The sequence below is a fragment of the Cucurbita pepo genome, chromosome LG18, assembly GCF_002806865.2.
Source record: "Cucurbita pepo subsp. pepo cultivar mu-cu-16 chromosome LG18, ASM280686v2, whole genome shotgun sequence".
Lineage (NCBI taxonomy): Eukaryota > Viridiplantae > Streptophyta > Magnoliopsida > Cucurbitales > Cucurbitaceae > Cucurbita > Cucurbita pepo.
This window is the reverse complement of record NC_036655.1, coordinates 3696904-3716668: the sequence shown is the minus strand read 5'-3', so window position 1 is coordinate 3716668 and position 19765 is coordinate 3696904. Positions and strand designations below refer to the sequence as shown.

At 36.5% G+C, this 19765-nt stretch overlaps 2 protein-coding genes and 1 long non-coding RNA gene across 6 annotated transcripts; 2 read left to right on the top strand and 1 right to left on the bottom strand.

Annotated features, from left to right (window-relative positions):
• Nucleotides 1-4915: 4915 nt before the first annotated feature.
• On the bottom strand, nucleotides 4916-11186 carry LOC111780407 (E3 ubiquitin-protein ligase RHF2A-like). 4 transcript variants are annotated; one of them, XM_023660790.1, is made up of 8 exons: nucleotides 11070-11186; nucleotides 10343-10483; nucleotides 10213-10259; nucleotides 6497-6559; nucleotides 6308-6416; nucleotides 5839-6221; nucleotides 5645-5737; nucleotides 4916-5535 (listed from the first exon to the last, which is right to left on the bottom strand). In XM_023660790.1, the coding sequence occupies exons 1-8, from the start codon at nucleotides 11073-11075 to the stop codon at nucleotides 5220-5222; spliced, it is 1158 nt and encodes a 385-aa protein (XP_023516558.1). In that variant the 5' UTR covers nucleotides 11076-11186; the 3' UTR covers nucleotides 4916-5219. The 4 variants fall into 4 exon arrangements, with proteins under 4 accessions (XP_023516558.1, XP_023516560.1, XP_023516561.1 ...); XM_023660792.1 differs by having other exon boundaries at nucleotides 5645-5728; XM_023660793.1 differs by lacking the exon at nucleotides 11070-11186 and adding an exon at nucleotides 10727-10962.
• A 36-nt stretch (nucleotides 11187-11222) lies between these two features.
• LOC111780409 lies at nucleotides 11223-12394 on the top strand. Its single transcript, XR_002812850.1, has 2 exons — nucleotides 11223-11315; nucleotides 11569-12394. It is a non-coding gene; the product is annotated as an uncharacterized LOC111780409 (long non-coding RNA).
• A 2629-nt stretch (nucleotides 12395-15023) lies between these two features.
• On the top strand, nucleotides 15024-18696 carry LOC111780343 (tubulin beta-6 chain). The gene is made up of 4 exons (XM_023660716.1): nucleotides 15024-15200; nucleotides 15565-15965; nucleotides 16707-16976; nucleotides 17768-18696. The coding sequence occupies exons 2-4, from the start codon at nucleotides 15572-15574 to the stop codon at nucleotides 18442-18444; spliced, it is 1341 nt and encodes a 446-aa protein (XP_023516484.1). The 5' UTR covers nucleotides 15024-15200; nucleotides 15565-15571; the 3' UTR covers nucleotides 18445-18696.
• The last annotated feature ends 1069 nt before the right edge of the window (nucleotides 18697-19765 follow it).

Here is a 19765-nt window from a genome sequence, read left to right as displayed (position 1 = left end):
ACCTGATGTCTAGTTCTGATATCATTTGTAATAGCTCNACACGTGTCATTCTCTAAATAATCAAGAAAAGATTTTGAAAATATATATTTTTTTTTTGGAAAATAAAAATTTTGGGTCGATTCATAGGTTGTTATTTTTTTTGGTTGGGTCAACTCGACCAACTTTAAGATAAAATTCAACCCAACTCAACCTTATCCTCCTTTTAAGATTATTACGAAAATTAATAATATTTGACTTTTACAATTGATGTTAATGATGTATTGTAACTTGTGGACGTTTGATATTTGAATTTTATGAAATTTTAATTATTAATATAACATGTACGGTAGATAAATATGATTTTTTTTTTTTTAAATAAAAGAAAACAACCCGACGACTTAACCCAACTCGAAAATAGAGAATTGGGTTATGAACTCTATTCTAGTTATTCGGATCACCAACTCAACAAATTCAAATTTTCAAGTTGGTTCAAAAGATTTTTCCAACCCAACCCGTGCACACTTCTAATAAGCATTTTGGTTCACTAACTCTAGGTTGTTCGTCTAATTTCGATCTTTCAAGATGAGCACTCGAGCCCTACTTGAATTATAAGTAACATTCTCGATTGATCAGTGTGCCATATAATAATTTTTGAATTCGTGTCTCAACCTCAGTAGCTGATCATCCCGACCCTCAAAATGGGATATAATATAATTGAGGTTATTCAAATTTTAATCCGTTAAAAAACTTAATTAATGAATGAAAGTTCAAGCATGAAAATAATATTCAATCTCTCTTTAGGTAAGAATGTGACATGAAACAAGCACACATAAATACATAAAATCATGCCTCTTTAGGTAAGAATGTGACATGAAACAAGCATCCTCGCCGCTGGCACACGACCTGGTGTCTAGCTCTGGTGTCATTTGTAATAGCTTAAGCTCACCGCCAGTAGATATTGTCTACTTTGACCTGTTACATATCGTCGTCAGTCTTACCGTCTTAGAACGCATCTACTAGGAAGAGGTTTCCACACCTTAATAATGAATGTTTCGTTCCTCTCTCCCACTAATACGGGATCTCACAATCCACCCCTTTTAGGGTCCAGCATACTCGTTGGCATATCACCTGATGTCTAGTTCTGATATCATTTGTAATAGCTCAAGCTCACCCTATTAAATAACGTTTCGTTCTCCTCACCCACTAATATAGAATCTCACAATCCACCCCTTTTGGGGCCAGTATCCTCATTGACACACCACCTAATATTTAGCTCTAATGTCATTTGTAATAGCTCAAGCTCACCGCCAATAGATATCATCCATTTTGACCCGTTACAAATCGTAGTCAATCTTACAGTTTTAGAACGCGTCTACTAGGGAGAGGTTTCCACACCTTAATAATGAATGTTCCGTTCCACTCTCCAACCAAAATATGTATGATGGAGTCGAGTTGATTTTAACTTAAAGCATTAGATCGCTTATCTCAGCTAAGAGCAGTGATGAGAAGAACGGGTTCAAAATTATGATTAATTTCGATTTCAAATCACGCGATAGCTGCACTTGACATAAACGACCTACAAATAAAAAGATAGGATCCAGAAATTTTTGAACACGTCGAGTAAGCCAATTACTAATTACATAAGAATTGAAGGACCAATTAGAAATTTTACAAAGTTNTTTTTTTTTTTTTAAATAAAAGAAAACAACCCGACGACTTAACCCAACTCGAAAATAGAGAATTGGGTTATGAACTCTATTCTAGTTATTCGGATCACCAACTCAACAAATTCAAATTTTCAAGTTGGTTCAAAAGATTTTTCCAACCCAACCCGTGCACACTTCTAATAAGCATTTTGGTTCACTAACTCTAGGTTGTTCGTCTAATTTCGATCTTTCAAGATGAGCACTCGAGCCCTACTTGAATTATAAGTAACATTCTCGATTGATCAGTGTGCCATATAATAATTTTTGAATTCGTGTCTCAACCTCAGTAGCTGATCATCCCGACCCTCAAAATGGGATATAATATAATTGAGGTTATTCAAATTTTAATCCGTTAAAAAACTTAATTAATGAATGAAAGTTCAAGCATGAAAATAATATTCAATCTCTCTTTAGGTAAGAATGTGACATGAAACAAGCACACATAAATACATAAAATCATGCCTCTTTAGGTAAGAATGTGACATGAAACAAGCATCCTCGCCGCTGGCACACGACCTGGTGTCTAGCTCTGGTGTCATTTGTAATAGCTTAAGCTCACCGCCAGTAGATATTGTCTACTTTGACCTGTTACATATCGTCGTCAGTCTTACCGTCTTAGAACGCATCTACTAGGAAGAGGTTTCCACACCTTAATAATGAATGTTTCGTTCCTCTCTCCCACTAATACGGGATCTCACAATCCACCCCTTTTAGGGTCCAGCATACTCGTTGGCATATCACCTGATGTCTAGTTCTGATATCATTTGTAATAGCTCAAGCTCACCCTATTAAATAACGTTTCGTTCTCCTCACCCACTAATATAGAATCTCACAATCCACCCCTTTTGGGGCCAGTATCCTCATTGACACACCACCTAATATTTAGCTCTAATGTCATTTGTAATAGCTCAAGCTCACCGCCAATAGATATCATCCATTTTGACCCGTTACAAATCGTAGTCAATCTTACAGTTTTAGAACGCGTCTACTAGGGAGAGGTTTCCACACCTTAATAATGAATGTTCCGTTCCACTCTCCAACCAAAATATGTATGATGGAGTCGAGTTGATTTTAACTTAAAGCATTAGATCGCTTATCTCAGCTAAGAGCAGTGATGAGAAGAACGGGTTCAAAATTATGATTAATTTCGATTTCAAATCACGCGATAGCTGCACTTGACATAAACGACCTACAAATAAAAAGATAGGATCCAGAAATTTTTGAACACGTCGAGTAAGCCAATTACTAATTACATAAGAATTGAAGGACCAATTAGAAATTTTACAAAGTTGTAGGGGCTAACACATGCAAATTCTAAAATATAAATTAAGATTTTTTTTTTTTTTTTTTTTTTGCCAAAAATAATTAATTGGAAATAGGGAGTTTGTGAGGCTGTGGTTGGCCGGGTTTTGTCGGTGGCTCTGTTTCTGTTGAAGGTCATAGGTTGCTTGACTTCACCAACCAGCCAATCAAAATGACCGAAATAGCCCTTGACAAAGAAGTAGATTGCCATTAATGCAAGGGTAGATTTGACCGTTTAGAAATGACATGAATAAATATGATAATAAATCTTCAAACTTTGGATGCCCAATTAAATGAATTCTTTCTTGTTTTTGTTTTGCTTTTTGTCAATCATTGATGTTTTATTTAAATTTCCACTCTTATTTAATTCAAAACAATTATTTGGAAAATTATATATATATATATATATATATATATATATATATATATAATTATTTGCAAAATTGTCTAATTTATTATTATTATTATTATTACACGTAAAAGGATGAGAATATAAACTTTCGACCGAACAAAAAAGAGAGGTCAATTATTCTTAAATTATGTTTAATTTAACGGCCTAAAACTCGATTTTAGAAATTATCATGCAGTACAAAAAAATAAATTATAGGTCAGAAATTGAATAAGTAAATTTCAAAATTAATATTTATATCAACCAAAACCGTTAAATTTATATTGGTCGAGAAAATTTTGAGATAATTTTAAATAGAATCTAAGTAATCCTAAAATGAAAAAAAAAATAATAATAACCCAAGAATAAAAATTTATCGAAATTTTAATTTTTTAAAATCACTTCTTATGTTTGTAATCTTTTGACCTTCTCATGTTTGTAATCTTTTGACGAGACAAAAAGTATGTTTCAACCATACATAAAAAGCAGCTAGGATGAATCTCAAACTTCCCGATGTTCATCGAAGGTTGAATACGAGAGCCCATTTTTTTAGAAACAAAAGAATATTTGTATTTGCTCAAAACATGAGCCAACCTTCTCGAGTCATCGGAAACATGTTTTTAATCATTCAAAATCAAAATCAATTTAATGTTAAAATTGATTTTGAATGACTAAAAAACATGTTTTGAAGTAATTTTGAAAATAAAAGAGTGGTTTTAATCATTTCAACGTCGAACACTAGACACTCCCGAACACATCCTAATATAAATAGTAAAAGGGAACGGTTCATTTGGATCGAAGTCCGGCATTCACTGTCTCCTATTGTCTTTTTCACAATCATCCATCGCACAAGCAAAAGACCCTTCTCTACTGTGAAACCTAATGACAGCAATGATTCAACTCACTGGTAGTTGCCACAATTTCACTTCAGTCAGAAGAAACCTGCATATACTATTCCTTCCAAGTCCCAACAATCATTCAAGACCGGACCCGAATCTCTCCGACTCGTCTCCAACAATGGCCTAACCTAACCTATAAATTCGTACAATATATAAGTTTTTTCAAACTCACGACTAGTAGATATTGTCTTTGTTGGGCTTTTCCTTCAAAGACTTTCACTCAAGGGTTTTAAAACGCACGAGAGGTTTCCACGTTTCCACACCCTTATAAGGAATGTTTCATTCCCCCTCTTCAACCGATGTGGGATCTCACAATCCACCCCCTTGGGAGCCCAATGGATCTCACAATCCACCCCCTTGGGAGCCCAACATTCTCGCGGCACACCGCCCGGTGTCTAGCTCTGATACCATTTGTAAGAACCCAAGCCTACCGCTAATAGATATTTTCTTTTTTAGGCTCTCCCTTCAAGGACTTCCCCTCAATGTTCTTAAAGTGCTCCCTCTCAAAACTTTTAAAACGAGCCTGTTAGGAAAAGGTTTCCACACACTTGAATGTTTCATTCCCCTCTCCAACCGACGTGGGATCTCACATAACACTATCCTATGGTAGTAAAGGTGAAGAAGCCTACCACAACTTGATAGATGGGAAAAGGCAGAATATGGCCTTTTAACTTACGAGTAAATAAGCTATTTTATTACAAGTTTAAATGATATACTGACTAATATATAAATATACTCTAACTAATCATAAAATAAACTAAAACTTGAGACACTTTTGTAAATATTTTGAAGTTTCTCTTTTTTTTTTCTTTTTTTCCCTTCAAATTTTAAAACATCCGTCAACTCCATGCATTTCTTGTACATATGGAAGAGGTAAAACAATTAATTGCAGTAGTCACCTTTTATAAGATGTGAGCTTTTGAGTGAAGCCAATTCTGCGACTGTTCAACTTGAACTGGATTCTGCAGGTCGGCGTGGCCCTTCTTCATTTGTGTCATTCAAACGATTGTTTCCTCCATTCTCTGGTATCTGTCTGTTAATTGATTCTGAAACTGAGCTATTATCCCCTGCATTACTGGACTCAGGACTGCTACTTTTTCTAGCATCTCTTGTTTCGAGACGTTCCATCATGCGCGATACCGTTTCTATCCCTGCATTGACCTCTCTTTTAACTTCAGAGCCAATATCTGACATTGAAGTGTTGCGGGAGAACAATTTTTCCCTCCAACCTTTTGTGCTCTTTGTGATTGAATCTTTGTACCTAAAAATAGAAGGAAAGATAGAGATGTTGTAAGCCATGAAAGAATGAAAGAATGAAATAATCAGAAATTACACTTGGAAAATAAAGGCCATTAAGACATATTACAAACCTCATTGACATTGCATTAAATCGAGACTTCAGCGAATCCGAGAATGATTGTAATTCTGATGGTCCAGCTCTATCTTGACATTGACTGGAAGATCTCCAAAGAAAGGTGGGGGGAAACAATATTAATTCATGACTAATAGATTCTAAGGGCTGCATACAATGGCATGTTCTATAAATCCAATGATAGACGAATACCTATCCCTCGAAGGAGATCCGAGTTGACTAGAAGAATGTAAACTGGATTGAGGCACGGAAGGAGAAGACTGGTCAGGTTGTATGGGAGATACTGATGTGTTGAGTTGTGGGGACTCTTCTCCTGCAGGTGGAGGTGGGGATACAGCAGCTACCATGATTCTTGGGGCTGTTTCACCCTCTCGATTGTCACCATGAGGTGGAGAGGTCGACGAAGAATTGGGATGGGAAGAGAACACCAAGAACTGGGGACGGCCATGAACTCCTGACCGATTTCTGTGGCCTTCCCTTCTAGCACCATGGCGTGCTCGTCCCATGGCAGCTGCTGCAGCTAGGTGTTGGAGTATACGCTCTTCAAGATCAGCATCATTAGCACCAGCTGGTAGCTGCATTGAGAAAAAATGTGCCCCAACTTAGATTATAGTGCCCATGATTCACTGATATCAGGCTAAATAGCATACTGGCTACATACATGCTGTAACTCGAAGTCACCAAGAGTGGGATGGCGAAATATGGTTGAGTTTCTAGCTGGATTAAGTCTAAAACTTCTCTCTTGTTCTACACCTTCGAGCAACTCCTGGCTGCAGAACCACCTCATATTACCTTCATCTGCTTGTAAAATTAAATGAAAATTGAAACAAAATATAAAATCTGTATAAACCTGGTTGGATCCTTCAGACTAATAGGTTGCCAACACATAGGGCATTGGGAGCTTCTCTGACACCTATTTAAATGAACAAAATAAACATGTTTGAACCTTTCCAATTCAAATTCCGGTCATAACCTCAACAGAGCAAACTTCCTTTTAATGTAGAAATAATACACAACTTTATTGCAAGGTTTATTGTGCAACTGAGATCCGACAAGTAGTCATACAACTACAAATTCTTTATGTTTTTTACAATTCTTAGAGAAATGTTTGGTTTTTATTATTATTATTATTTTGAAAACTAAACTATATATATATAGTTTTTAAAAACTTTTTTGTTTCTTAAATTTAGTTACTTAACAAAGAAGAAAATCATTGTAAAAAAAATAGGAGAAAACAATCAAATTTTTCAAAAACAAAAAACGAAACCAGTTGAGACATTTTCTTTAAAAAAAAAATCAGTATATTTTCATGTATCCCAATGGTATTTTAGCTCATTAATTGAAGTATTTGATCACATTTTAAGAAAAAATTATTTTTTACTATACGAAATAAAGAACAACTGCTTCATCAAGCAACTTTTAGTCAAGGATACGTATCACCTAAGCTATAGAAAGCATCCACCCTACAGAGAAAAACAATTCATTTCTACTTGAAAAAATTACCACCTCAACTCTAGTCTAAGAACTTGACATTTTAAACCTTCCCTGAAAACTCTCATGTCTTACAAACTATAGAACCGAATGAAAATCAACCCCAATTGAGCCCTATCATCATAAAGCATCATGGGACAATGAATGAGAGAAATAAATAAACAAGAAAAACCCCTCAGTCTAACAGTAACAAAGTATATGATCCATAGGAACAAACTCACAACCCAAGCAGCCCAAGAAAGAGATAATGAACTAGCCAAGCAAACCTGTTATTAGTATGTAATCCAAGAGATTAAATATAGCTTGGTATTCTAATAGGAAACATGTTTAAATGATCTTTTATCTAATGATAATTGGTTTACTGTATTTTTATGTAAATATGAGCAAGACAAAGCTTACTGAAAAGATGATGTTTAAATCCAATGTTGACTGTCAGAAGTCTGGATGCAAGTCTAGGAAGTTATTCAATTCAGTCGATTACTTTGGTCCACTGAAAACACAAGTGGAAGTGTATGACCCATTCAAAATGAGATGAATAATCAGTATATCTTGTCGAAAAAAGTGCGGTAGGAGTCCCTGGGTTTTCCAAGTTCTTGTTAACTCAACCAAACTCAAAACCAATTTATTTTGTTCCACTTCCATGTATGACCATGCCCAAATTAAAAAAAAAAAAAAAAAGGAGAAGAAGAACAACAACACAGGGGTGCCTCGTCTGAATCTTGTCCCAAGTACTAATGCTTCATGAGAAAGCTATCAAAAAGCCCAACTTTTTTTTTTTTTATTAAGAAATGAGAGCATCAGAAGCGGAAGCAAAAAAATTTCACCCAAATATAGGACGCTCATGTAAACCAATCAATAGAGATTTGGTTATAAGACCCTGACTATCACACATCCAAGAGTAGGTTTTCTCTATTAGAACAGTGGCGGTTGTGATGAGTTCCATAAGATTGAGTAATTGTCCCATGGTTGAAAGTCCTTATCAGAGAACTTTTTTCAAAAAGAAATGTCACAAAAGTGGTTATGAGGATCCAACAATCCTCGAGGAAGGAAGCTTTTTCCAATGATCAAGCTTAAAGGATACGGTACAAGGCAGTCAGAAGATGAGAACTATTTTTTAGTAATTATTAGTAATCAGCGGAGAGCATGTATAACTAAATAATGAGCAGCGAAATCTGGACTTCCACTATCCACAAACAACTATGGCAACTATCCACAATCTCTTTTTCTTTTCTTCGTTAGAAGATAAATCCTTATTTGAGAGTCAAGATGTTGAAATCACTTACACATATTAGAGATCAACTGCAGTCCAAACTTGTAATAAATTAGACGCAACAAACTCTAATCAGCAAAAAAATGCAAACACACATAAAAGAAAACAGATAAACATTCAAAAGACTTGGGCAACTGCAAAAAAAAAAAAAAAAAAAACATTGACAAAGCTAATAACTTAAAACGAAAGGCAGAGAAATATTTGCTGAATGGGTCTTCTAAGATATTTAGCACTTAATTTCCTAATATGGTCACATCAAAAGGAATGTCAAGATGAGCTTCAAAGCACCAGGATGGTATTTACGGGAATGATCATCAGGGAGCCTGTCTTTTATCAACTAGAGTTAGCAAGAGAATGGAAAAAAACAACATATAACGTATTCATATATGCTTTAATCCTCATATAAACTACAATACTTTTGTACCCAAAATCTTCTAGCTGCCAAATGTTTGTCAATTCTGTACCATTCCAAGGGTTAAAATCCCATAAGCATTTGGTTAAATCCAAGTTTCTTTTTTTTCTTTTTTTTTTTAATGAGAAACTAATATCCAAGAATGATTATTATTAATACCACATGCAAATGGTTAAATCCAAGAATCTTTACTACAATATGCATTTCTTAAAGTTAGCTTTCAACTTTTCTTATGTGATAGCCGAGTAAACAAGGGGTTTATGAATGAACCGAGATCACATCCGAATGAGAGCAAGCTTAAGGATAGGATGCCTAAAAAAGGCCGGAAAGAATTAAAAGTTACTACCTATACCAACGGTGCACCTTCCTTTTTCGGTGACTCAATCATAGAAACTCTAAAATTAAGTGTACTTTACTTGAAACAATTCTATGTTGGGGTGACCTCCTGATTCCTAGGGAGCACGTAAGTGAGAACAAAGCATGTTGAAAAGACTCGTGTTAGTTTGTGGGATAGTCTTCACTCTTAGAAGCAATAAGTAAGAAACATGACTATGTTATAGGGGATGCAGAGGAATGTCGAGGCCATCAAGTGCTGAATAAGGATTCCAATTCCTGGGCATGGGTCGATACATCTTAACTCATCCAAGAAAAACGCCCACAAGGCAAGAGATCTAAGGACCTTTTTCTCTCTTGTCTCAATATTTTGGAGATGATATAAGAAAACTCGACACATCATTCTCAAAATGAAACAGATGTCATAATTTCTAATTCCACCATCCTATCCATTGTAAGTGATCACCTGGATGTTAAATACATGTGAGTCCTAACAATGAGAGAAGTAAGCCACACTACTAACTAGTTTACAGCTTATGAACACTACCATCACCACCATCATGCACTGGAAGTCTGGCACACTAATCAGCGGAACAATTCAAAAACCCAGATTCATTATTGAGGATTAAACCCCTCAAAACCTAGCACAATCCTTCAAAATTGCATTCCTCTCTATAGCACTGTTTAAAAAATCAAATATGTAAGATTCCACTTGCAAGATGTTTAAATAAACCTTCCAAAATCCAAGAATCTCACTATCGTTCTTTTTTCCTTTTCAAAGGAAAAAGGAAAGAAGATACTTTTTGTTGATTGACGTAAAAATACAAAATAAAAAATGGAATACCCAAGTATACCCAGTAGTTGCAAAATGGTGTATCAATTGGACTTAGAGTAGCAAAAAGTGTTGTTTAAAAACAAAAAGAAGCCACAATTAGAGGAAGGTATTTGGTAGTCTCCAAACATCCTTCCACTGTCTTTGTTATCATATCAATAGTAACACAAGGTGCTCACGAGTTTATCTGATATCTCAAACAGATATTGCAAAAAAATAAATAAATACCATTCAAGAACGCACTGCAGATGAAACTCATGTTTGCAACTGGTCATCTGCACAAAATATAGAAACTGACTAAGTTGAACAGAAACCATCTGACGTCCCATTAAGTATCAAATCACAATATAAGTAATACCGTTGAAGGATCACTGTCACAGAAGTTTTCTAGACATATACTGCAAGCATCATCACAAGCATCCTGGATTCCACCTTCGACAAAAGCCGCAGCTGATGTCAAATGCGCTTCAGATTTTTTTGTTTCGTCCATAGTTGGAGACTGTATGAACAAAACAAAAAAACATGATCTAGTGCGTGACTTATAAACAACTAAACAAGGAAATGATATACACTACCATCAAGTATAATTTGGAGATACGGCATACATTTCCAGTGAATTAAATCACGCACATACAGCCAATCCAAACGAGAACAAAATAGCTTAAACACACAAATTTGCAGAGCTAAAAGCAATAATCCGGCACCAAAGAGAAGAGAAACAGAGATCGGAAGAACTACATACAGAAACAGCTAGAAAGCAGATTCAAGAGGCAAACACACTAGAAAGAGACAGATAAGTTGCTCATCTCCACATCTGTTACTCCATGAAAACAACAAGATAAGAAAAGAAAAAGAATCCAGTAACAGAATATATCCATCCACATCCACTTTATCATCCGAATAACAGTCGAGAAAAATGGAATCCAAAAACATGATGAAAAGTAGGTAGAATACAAAAAGTAATCCAAGAAAGAACAATCTTCATCGAAGAGAGAGAGAATTTAAAAAATAGAAACGTCAAAGCAACAAAAACAAGAAAGAAGCAAAAGACGTGAAGACGAGAGAAAATTGGGGGATGGAAGTACCTCCATGAGAATCGAGCATACGCAGGACGATGTTGAATGGATTGGAATCAGAGAAACCCTAGGGGAAGGAGGAGGAGGAGAATTGAGGCGGAGGTGGCGGTGGAGGCTCCGGTCTTGACTTGGAAAAGGCTGCTGCTGAGTGCTGGGTGCTGTGCTTGGGTCTGGTCGGTCGTCGGCTCAGTAATGAATGTATTTGTTGTATGAATCTGATGGGTTCATTTTCTCAACGCGTGGACAATTTTTGTGGTAATTACGTCATTCTCTCTCTCTTTCTTCAATTTTTATATTAGAATAAATAAATAAATAAATAACACGCTTAAATAATTTTAGAATCCGACCAATTTAGATTACCAAATTAGCTTAATTTTTTTTTATTTGAGTTAGGTTGAATTTTTAGAAAATCAAAAATTTGGATCCGTTCCTTAGTTGATATTTTTTTTTTCCTAGTCTAAAAAATAAGGTTACAATCCAATCTCACCCAGTCTATTATTGCCTGCAGGATCGGAGTGTATACGAGCTAGCATAGCCTAAAGAACGAAGAAGCCTGTTGTAGAGCAGTCGACTAGAAGTATCAGACTGTTGAGAAGAGGGCTTGGAGTGTATACAAGCGAGCTAGCCCAAAGAACGAGGAAGTTCATTATAGAGTAGTCGATTAGAAGTATCAGACTGTTGAGAAGAGGCCTCGAGTGTATACAAGCGACCATAGCCCGAAGAACGAAGAAGCCTGTTGTAGAGTAGTCGACTAGAAGTATCAGACTGTTGAGAAGAGGGCTTGGAGTGTATACAAGCGAGCTAGCCCAAAGAACGAGGAAGTTCGTTATAGAGTAGTCGATTAGAAGTATCAGACTGTTGAGAAGAGGGCTCGAGTGTATACAAGCGAGCATAGCCCAAAGAACGAAGAAGCCTGTTGTAGAGTAGTCGACTAGAAGTATCAGATTGTTGAGAAGAGGGCTCGGAGTGTATACAAGCGAGCTAGCCCAAAGAACGAGGAAGTCCGTTATAGAGTAGTCGACTAGAAGTATCGAACTGTTGAGAAGAGGGCTCAGAGTGTATACAAGCGAGCAATGAGGAAGCCCGTTATAGAGCAGTCGACTAGAAGTATCAGACTGTTGAGAAGAGGGCTCGGAGTGTATACAAGCGAGCATAGCCCAAAGAACGAAGAAGCCTGTTATAGAGCAGTCGACTAGAAGTATCAGACTATTGAGAAGAGGGCTCGAAGTGTATACAAGCGAGCAACAAGGAAGCCCGTTATAGAGCGGTCAACTAGAAGTATCAGACTATTGAAAAGACGGCCTCTCTCGAAAATGATGACCTAATTTCTCTTATTTCTTTTTTTCTACTTTTATAATTATTATCAAAATTAAGAATATTTGACATTTAAAACCGAGGTTAATTACATAATTTATAAATATTTTATTTATAAAATTTAATTATTAATGTAACATCGAAATAAATATTTCCACGGTCTAAATAATACTTTTTCAAACATTTTGAAAATTTCAATATATATTAAATTACTAATTTATTTTTTAAAATTATTTTAAAAGTAGAATTTGATTATTCAATATCTTTTATATTTGACCATTGACTTTATCCATGCGATAAGAAATGACGGTAAGCACAAGGACTATTGATTATTTATCAGGGGCAAGAATGGGAATCAACCCATCCATATTTAAAGTCAACAAAAAGTCAACATTTAGTCAATCTAGGTCATCCATGTCTTAAATTACCCTACACTCCCTGGTAAATCTAATACCAATTTAAACAAATTTAAAAATATATATATTTTAAAAAATTTCCATAATTAATCTCTCTCAAATTACCAAATTACCACAGGTACATTTCCCGATAAAATCATAGGTTTTTTTAACGAGAAAACGAACCATCGTCGAAAAAACTCAACCTGGGTGATGCTACCTCGATCAGTACTCCGAAACATCTTGTTCTTCGTCATCTTCACGTGAGCAATCGAGATTGAGAAGTAGTGATAAGGCTTACGAGAATCTGATTTATCGGGACAAAAAAGAATATTGAACTAATTTATCATATAGAATAATATATCAACCGCTCATCTAATTTCATAAACATGGCTACCCTTTTCTCATCGAGCGAGAGAAACTCACGTGTCAAGGATGAGATCATCGTCCAACCCAGACATGGTTTGAACAACATCAAACACTTGATCTAAGCATGCTGTAGTTCTGCTGTCTGACAATCAAATACTATGTCATGAAAGCTTTCGGCCTCGGTTGATCTATGTGCAAACAAGACAATAACAAATAGTTATTCTGTAGCTAATATTTTGTAATAGTCCAAACCCATCGTTAGCAGATATTGTCCTCGGCTTTCCCTCAAGATTCTAAAACGTGTATACTATGGAGAGTTTCCACACCCTCATGAGAAATACTTTGTTTTCCTCTCCAACTGATGTGGGATCTCACAATCCACCCCCTTGGAGCCTAGCATCCTAGTCGGCACATCGTCCGCTAATAGATGATGGTGGCTCCACTCTGTTGTTCTTACATGCATTCTCACACAGACTCACAGGCAATTACGACGAAACTCCATGAATCTTGAATTCGATTGATTGGTAGCAAAAACACAGATCTTCTCGACTGTTCATACGAAATCGTTAGTTCCCCCATTAGCGATAGAGATACTTTTACCTTTTCCCTTTGGATGAAAAACAATAATACTTTATTTTAAAAATATTTTTAATTTTCGACCGTGTTTTAAAATACCATGGAATCTAAAGAAGTTTAATTAATACCATTAAGTTATTTTAAGAAATTTGAGAAATACAATTTTAAAAAGTTTAATTAATATCATTACTTAAAAAAAAAATACTTTTATTCCTAATTTATTTAATAAATACTAATTAAATTTTAAAACTAGTATTAACACTCTAAATTTTTTTAAAAAATATACTTAAATTTTTTAAAAAGTTAAAAGTTATTTTTAAAATAAAATATTTAAGTCCAAATCTAAATATATATTTTTTTTAAAAAATTAACTATATAGGTTAGGACTCATGTATTTATAGATGTGTATAACGAGGATTACATTATAACAAACCATGAAATCATATATTTGGTAACAAACAGAAAATCATATATTTGGTAAGAAATTATAGATTTTCTTTGATTTATGGTAATAAACAAGTAAATCATTAGATTATCTGTATAGATCTATTTTATGTTTATGACAAGGGTATTATTAAAACTTTTGAAAGTTTATGGGTATTTTTTTAGAGCAAAATTCACGAAATACGTCTCTTAGTACTAATTAAAAATTTGTGATTTTAAGTATATCTTTAATGTATCAATAGAATATATTAGTACGAGCACTCATTCATAGTCGATTTTGAGCATGACGTTCGTCACAATCGCACTTTTAATGGCAGCGGACTTGCGATTGTGCGGGACTCACTTTCCAACGACAAGTGAGCTAAGCCAATTCGTTTTGTGTCGCCTACGGTCAAGCGACGTATGCTCGAGCCTCTGGCCTCGGTTTTAAGAGAAGGTTTTAGAAAGCGAGGCAGAGAGAGATTTTTGAAAGAGACGTTATATAAGCAAGCAAGAGAGAAATAACAACGGTTTAGAGTATATAACCTTGGGTAGGGAGAAGTTGACAACGAGTCGTATCCCCCTATAGTAGATTCTGAGGCATTTCATGTATGACTGGCCTAGACATGATATTTATGAAACGTCATACTCCCTAGAAATATAAAAGTAAAACGGTAGAATATGAAAAGACATAAAGGGTTGGGCGTATTGCCCATGGCAATAGAATATATAATATTAGTACGAGCACTCATTCATAGTCGATTTCGAGCATGAGGGTGACGATGTAACTATATTATGGACACTAAAAAGTTCACTCAAACTTTGCTAGTTGAAATTCAACCATCTTGTGGAGGCCTAAGAATTGACCATCCACCCTTTGATTTCAAATCCTTACCCACTTCATCTTCCATAAATTCCTATATAATCCACCATCACATTCACTTCTCAATTCACTCTCCTCGCTGCTCCCAATCGCTTGACGTGCCTCGTACTCCACCGCCGGTTTCCGCCGTCTCCCGTCGGAACCGACCCCATTTTGTCCTCTTTCGCCGGAACCTCCTCGGTAAGTTTCAATTTCTCAGATCTGATTGCTGCATTTGATTCCTTCCGTGTTCTAGATTTGGAAAACTAAGAGTGATCTGGTATTGTCTTATTCTCACATCGAAATGTCATGAATCTGTAATTTGATCGGGTTTTTTTCGAACTCGGTTGTGATTTGTGCTGGGTGATTGTATGGAATTTCACTTCCTTGTTTGGAAAGCTTCCGATCCAATGTCTACGATGATATTGAAATGTCTGCATTCAATGCAGAGGATTTTGAGTTTCGATGTCTTATTGATCTCATCTTGCTGATCTTCTATTCTGTGTTCTTTGATTTTGGTGTCAATCGAATTATGTGCTTAACTTCAGAGTGTTCTTGTGGACAGCAAGAAGATGAGGGAGATTCTTCACGTTCAAGGAGGTCAGTGTGGTAACCAGATCGGATCCAAGTTTTGGGAAGTGTTGTGTGATGAACATGGCATAGATCCTACTGGCCGATACACTGGAACCTCCGATTTGCAGCTTGAACGTGTAAATGTGTATTACAATGAGGCTTCTTGTGGGCGTTATGTCCCTCGTGCTGTGCTCATGGATCTGGAGCCTGGTACCATGGACAGTGTGAGGACAGGTCCTTATGGACAAATCTTCAGGCCGGATAATTTCGTTTTTGGGCAATCTGGGGCTGGTAATAACTGGGCCAAGGGGCATTACACAGAAGGAGCAGAACTCATTGATGCTGTGCTCGACGTCGTGAGAAAGGAAGCCGAGAATTGTGATTGCCTTCAAGGTATAATCTATATGTCTCAGATCATCTTGTGCTTGATTAGATGCGATTGCTTGGATCTAGTGAGAATTGTTTAAGTTGTGGCCTTTAGATTTACAATTAGTTGTTTTGCTAATGTACCCTTTATTTTTAGTTTTGGATGTGATTTTAAGACATGATTGAGAGTGTCAAATAATGGATCCAATATCGACCCACGTGCTTTGCATCTTTGTTTGAGTTATATCATATAACGTTATTAAACTCGTTCAAGTTCTATTAAATGACGTCGAAAAGTGTCGAAAAGTGCCAAAAAGTATGTTAATGTCTTCTTTTGCTACTTTACTTTTTGCTTTTAATACTGTTTTTAAAAGAGTGTTCTTGAGCATGTGTCCAATGGTTAAGCACTCCTGATAGCATCTTCTTCATGGCCTTGCTTGCTGTAAGGAAAGGCCATGCTAAAGTCAATGAGATCCGTAGTTATTAATTAATTTTGTACACAAGAAGACAAATTTTCTTCATGTTCTTACACACAAGATCTGAAATTTTGTTCTTATTTATTGATGAGTAGAAGTCGCCAATACCCCCTTTTCGTTATGTCGTTTGTTTTTGTCTCAACTTTATTGAGATGTCAGCTTGCACCATTCATACTTTAGAAAGTCTTTTCTGTTCCATAGAAAATATTACAGTTTCCGATATTCGGATTTCTGATTCATCTGCTGTTTTTAACTCGGTATGTTTGCTCGTCATTTTTCTGTGTCCTCACAGGTTTCCAAGTGTGCCATTCACTTGGTGGAGGCACCGGTTCTGGAATGGGGACTCTTCTGATTTCGAAAATCAGAGAAGAATATCCAGACAGGATGTTGCTTACTTTCTCCGTCTTCCCTTCGCCGAAAGTGTCTGATACAGTCGTCGAGCCATACAATGCCACACTTTCCGTTCATCAGCTCGTCGAGAATGCGGATGAGTGCATGGTGCTGGACAATGAAGCATTATATGATATTTGCTTCAGGACTCTCAAGTTAACTACTCCTAGCTGTAAGTATAATATCAATCATTTGTTGATAAACAAGAAGAACATGATGGTGGAAGGATTTGATTCAGTATTTCAAGCAATTCTAATCTAAATTGGCATTAAAGTTAATCTAATCAAGACATGGAGGCCGGTCATTTTAATGAGCATTCTAAGATGATGAAAGCATCTCCAGTGTTTTTAGGTTCCCCTGTGAAATTCTAATCTCCTGACCTCTAAATTTAACTGTCAGTATATTGATGTCCTATTATCTTACCTGAAACTTTTGTGTTCCGTTTCCAAAGATTAGAGCTGCACCTTATACTTTAAAAACAGTAGCTAATATTTGCGATCTCACATCGGTTGGAGAGGGGAACGAAACATTCCTTATAAGGGTGTGGAAACCTTCCTAGCAGATGTGTTTATGAGGGGAAGCCCAAAAGGGAAAGCCCAAAGAGGACAATATGCTTGAGCTGTTATAAATGGTATCAGAGCCAAACACCGTGCGGTGTGCCAATGAGGACGCTAGTCCCCAAGGGAGTGGATTGTGAGATCTCACACCGGTTGGAGAGGGGAACGAAACATTCTTTATAAGAGTGTAGAAACCTCTCCCTAGCAGACGCCTTTTAAACACCTTAAGAGGAAGGCTGAAAAGGAAAGCTCAACGAGGATAATATCTACTAACGGTGGGCTTGGGATATTACAAATACACATGTAGAAGCGCCCATAAACATAAATTACAAGAACTGATTGTAACATGTAAATTTGACTGTCATTTTAATTTGTTTTGTTTTTGATTTCTTTGTTCTTGAAACAGTTGGGGATCTCAACCATTTAATTTCTGCTACAATGAGTGGGGTGACATGCTGTCTGAGATTTCCTGGCCAGCTTAACTCTGACCTGAGAAAACTTGCTGTGAATCTAATTCCCTTCCCTCGTCTACACTTCTTCATGGTGGGATTTGCTCCTCTTACCTCACGTGGGTCGCAGCTATATCGGGCGCTGACCGTCCCCGAGTTGACACAGCAAATGTGGGATTCTAAAAACATGATGTGCGCTGCAGACCCACGCCATGGCCGATACCTCACGGCCTCTGCCATGTTCAGGGGGAAAATGAGTACTAAAGAAGTTGATGAACAGATGATCAATGTTCAAAACAAGAACTCCTCATACTTTGTGGAATGGATTCCAAACAATGTTAAATCCAGCGTTTGTGACATTGCTCCTAAAGGACTTTCCATGGCATCGACCTTCATCGGAAACTCAACCTCGATTCAGGAAATGTTCAGGCGTGTGAGCGAGCAGTTCACTGCCATGTTCAGGAGGAAGGCTTTCTTGCACTGGTACACTGGAGAAGGAATGGATGAAATGGAGTTCACTGAGGCAGAAAGCAACATGAACGATCTCGTTTCCGAGTATCAACAGTACCAGGACGCCACAGCTGATGAGGAGGAGTATTACGACGAGGAAGACGAGGAGGCTGAACACGAGTAACTTCACTTCTCTGTGAGTAATCTCTTTCTGTTTCGTATACATATGCTATTCGTGTTGAGAACAAGTTCTATGCTTCCTGTGATGAGTGTTTCATTTCTTCTTCTCATCTGTTGTTTGAGTATGTTATTTTGTAACGTTATGAGTTAAGCTGTTGAGTAATTAAATGAGGAGTATCTGTGTTTCTACGAGTTTTCACCTCAGGATTACTATCAATTGATGGTTTAATATGAACTTAGTGAATCAGTTCCTCCATTACCTGCTTCATATTTGAAGATTATGCTCTCAGCTTGCTTCTTTTTTTAAGATATGGTAGTGGGAGAATAATGGAATAGCTTCTAACAAATAATACCAATATAATGGTCTGGTTTTAAAATACGTTTGTTAGAGAGAGGTTTCACACTCTCCAACTGTCACTATCGCGGTTTCTAGGCAGTGGATTTGGCAATTGTGCGGCACCCACTCTTAGCACTGAGTGGGTCAAGCTTACTTCGAGTTATGTTGCCTGCGGTCGGGCAACGTGAATACAAACCTCAGGTCTCGATTTCAAGAGAAGATTTGTGTTATATGGGAATGTAAGCAAAAAGGTGGGAATGTAAACAAAAAGGCAACAACAACAGCTTACTGCATATAACTATCGGGTAGGGGATACGACACTAAGGAATACTTTGTTCCCTGCTTCAACGGATGTGGGATCTCACAATCCACCCACCCTTTTGGGAGCTCAATGTTCTCAATGGCATATCGTTCGATGTCTAGCTTTAATTCATCGCCGTCAGCTTCACGGTTTTAAAACGCGTCTATTAGGAATGCTTCGTTCTCCGTGAGATCTCGCAAAAATCCTAAATTATTGGTATTCTTTTTGGTTTTCTCTACTTTTGAAGCCATTTACTTTCCCATGTTTGGAAAGAAAGAGAGAGCTGTTTCCATGAGAAGCAATGATTAAAAAAAGAATCCAACAAGGATGGATGAATTTAACTCATTTTCCCTTTGCCTTTTGTTTTTTCAAGAATCTTAGAAACCTTCATCATTATACTTTGCTCCCTTTTCACTTTCACACGTTTCTATGGGTATATCGATATTATATCAACCATCTACATCAACCTTCATCCTTCATCGTGTCTCCTTGTTGTTGTCGTCGTCCATATAACTTAGGTGACACTTATACCATACGTGTATATATGCGTGTTTTCGTTTTAATCTAACAAGAATGAGAAGATGTGAACTAATGACATTTTAAGAGGTAAACAAATGCCTCGGACCAATTGAACTTTATTGTTCATATTAGCACGTATGAAAAAAATATAACTTAAATTTAACACGC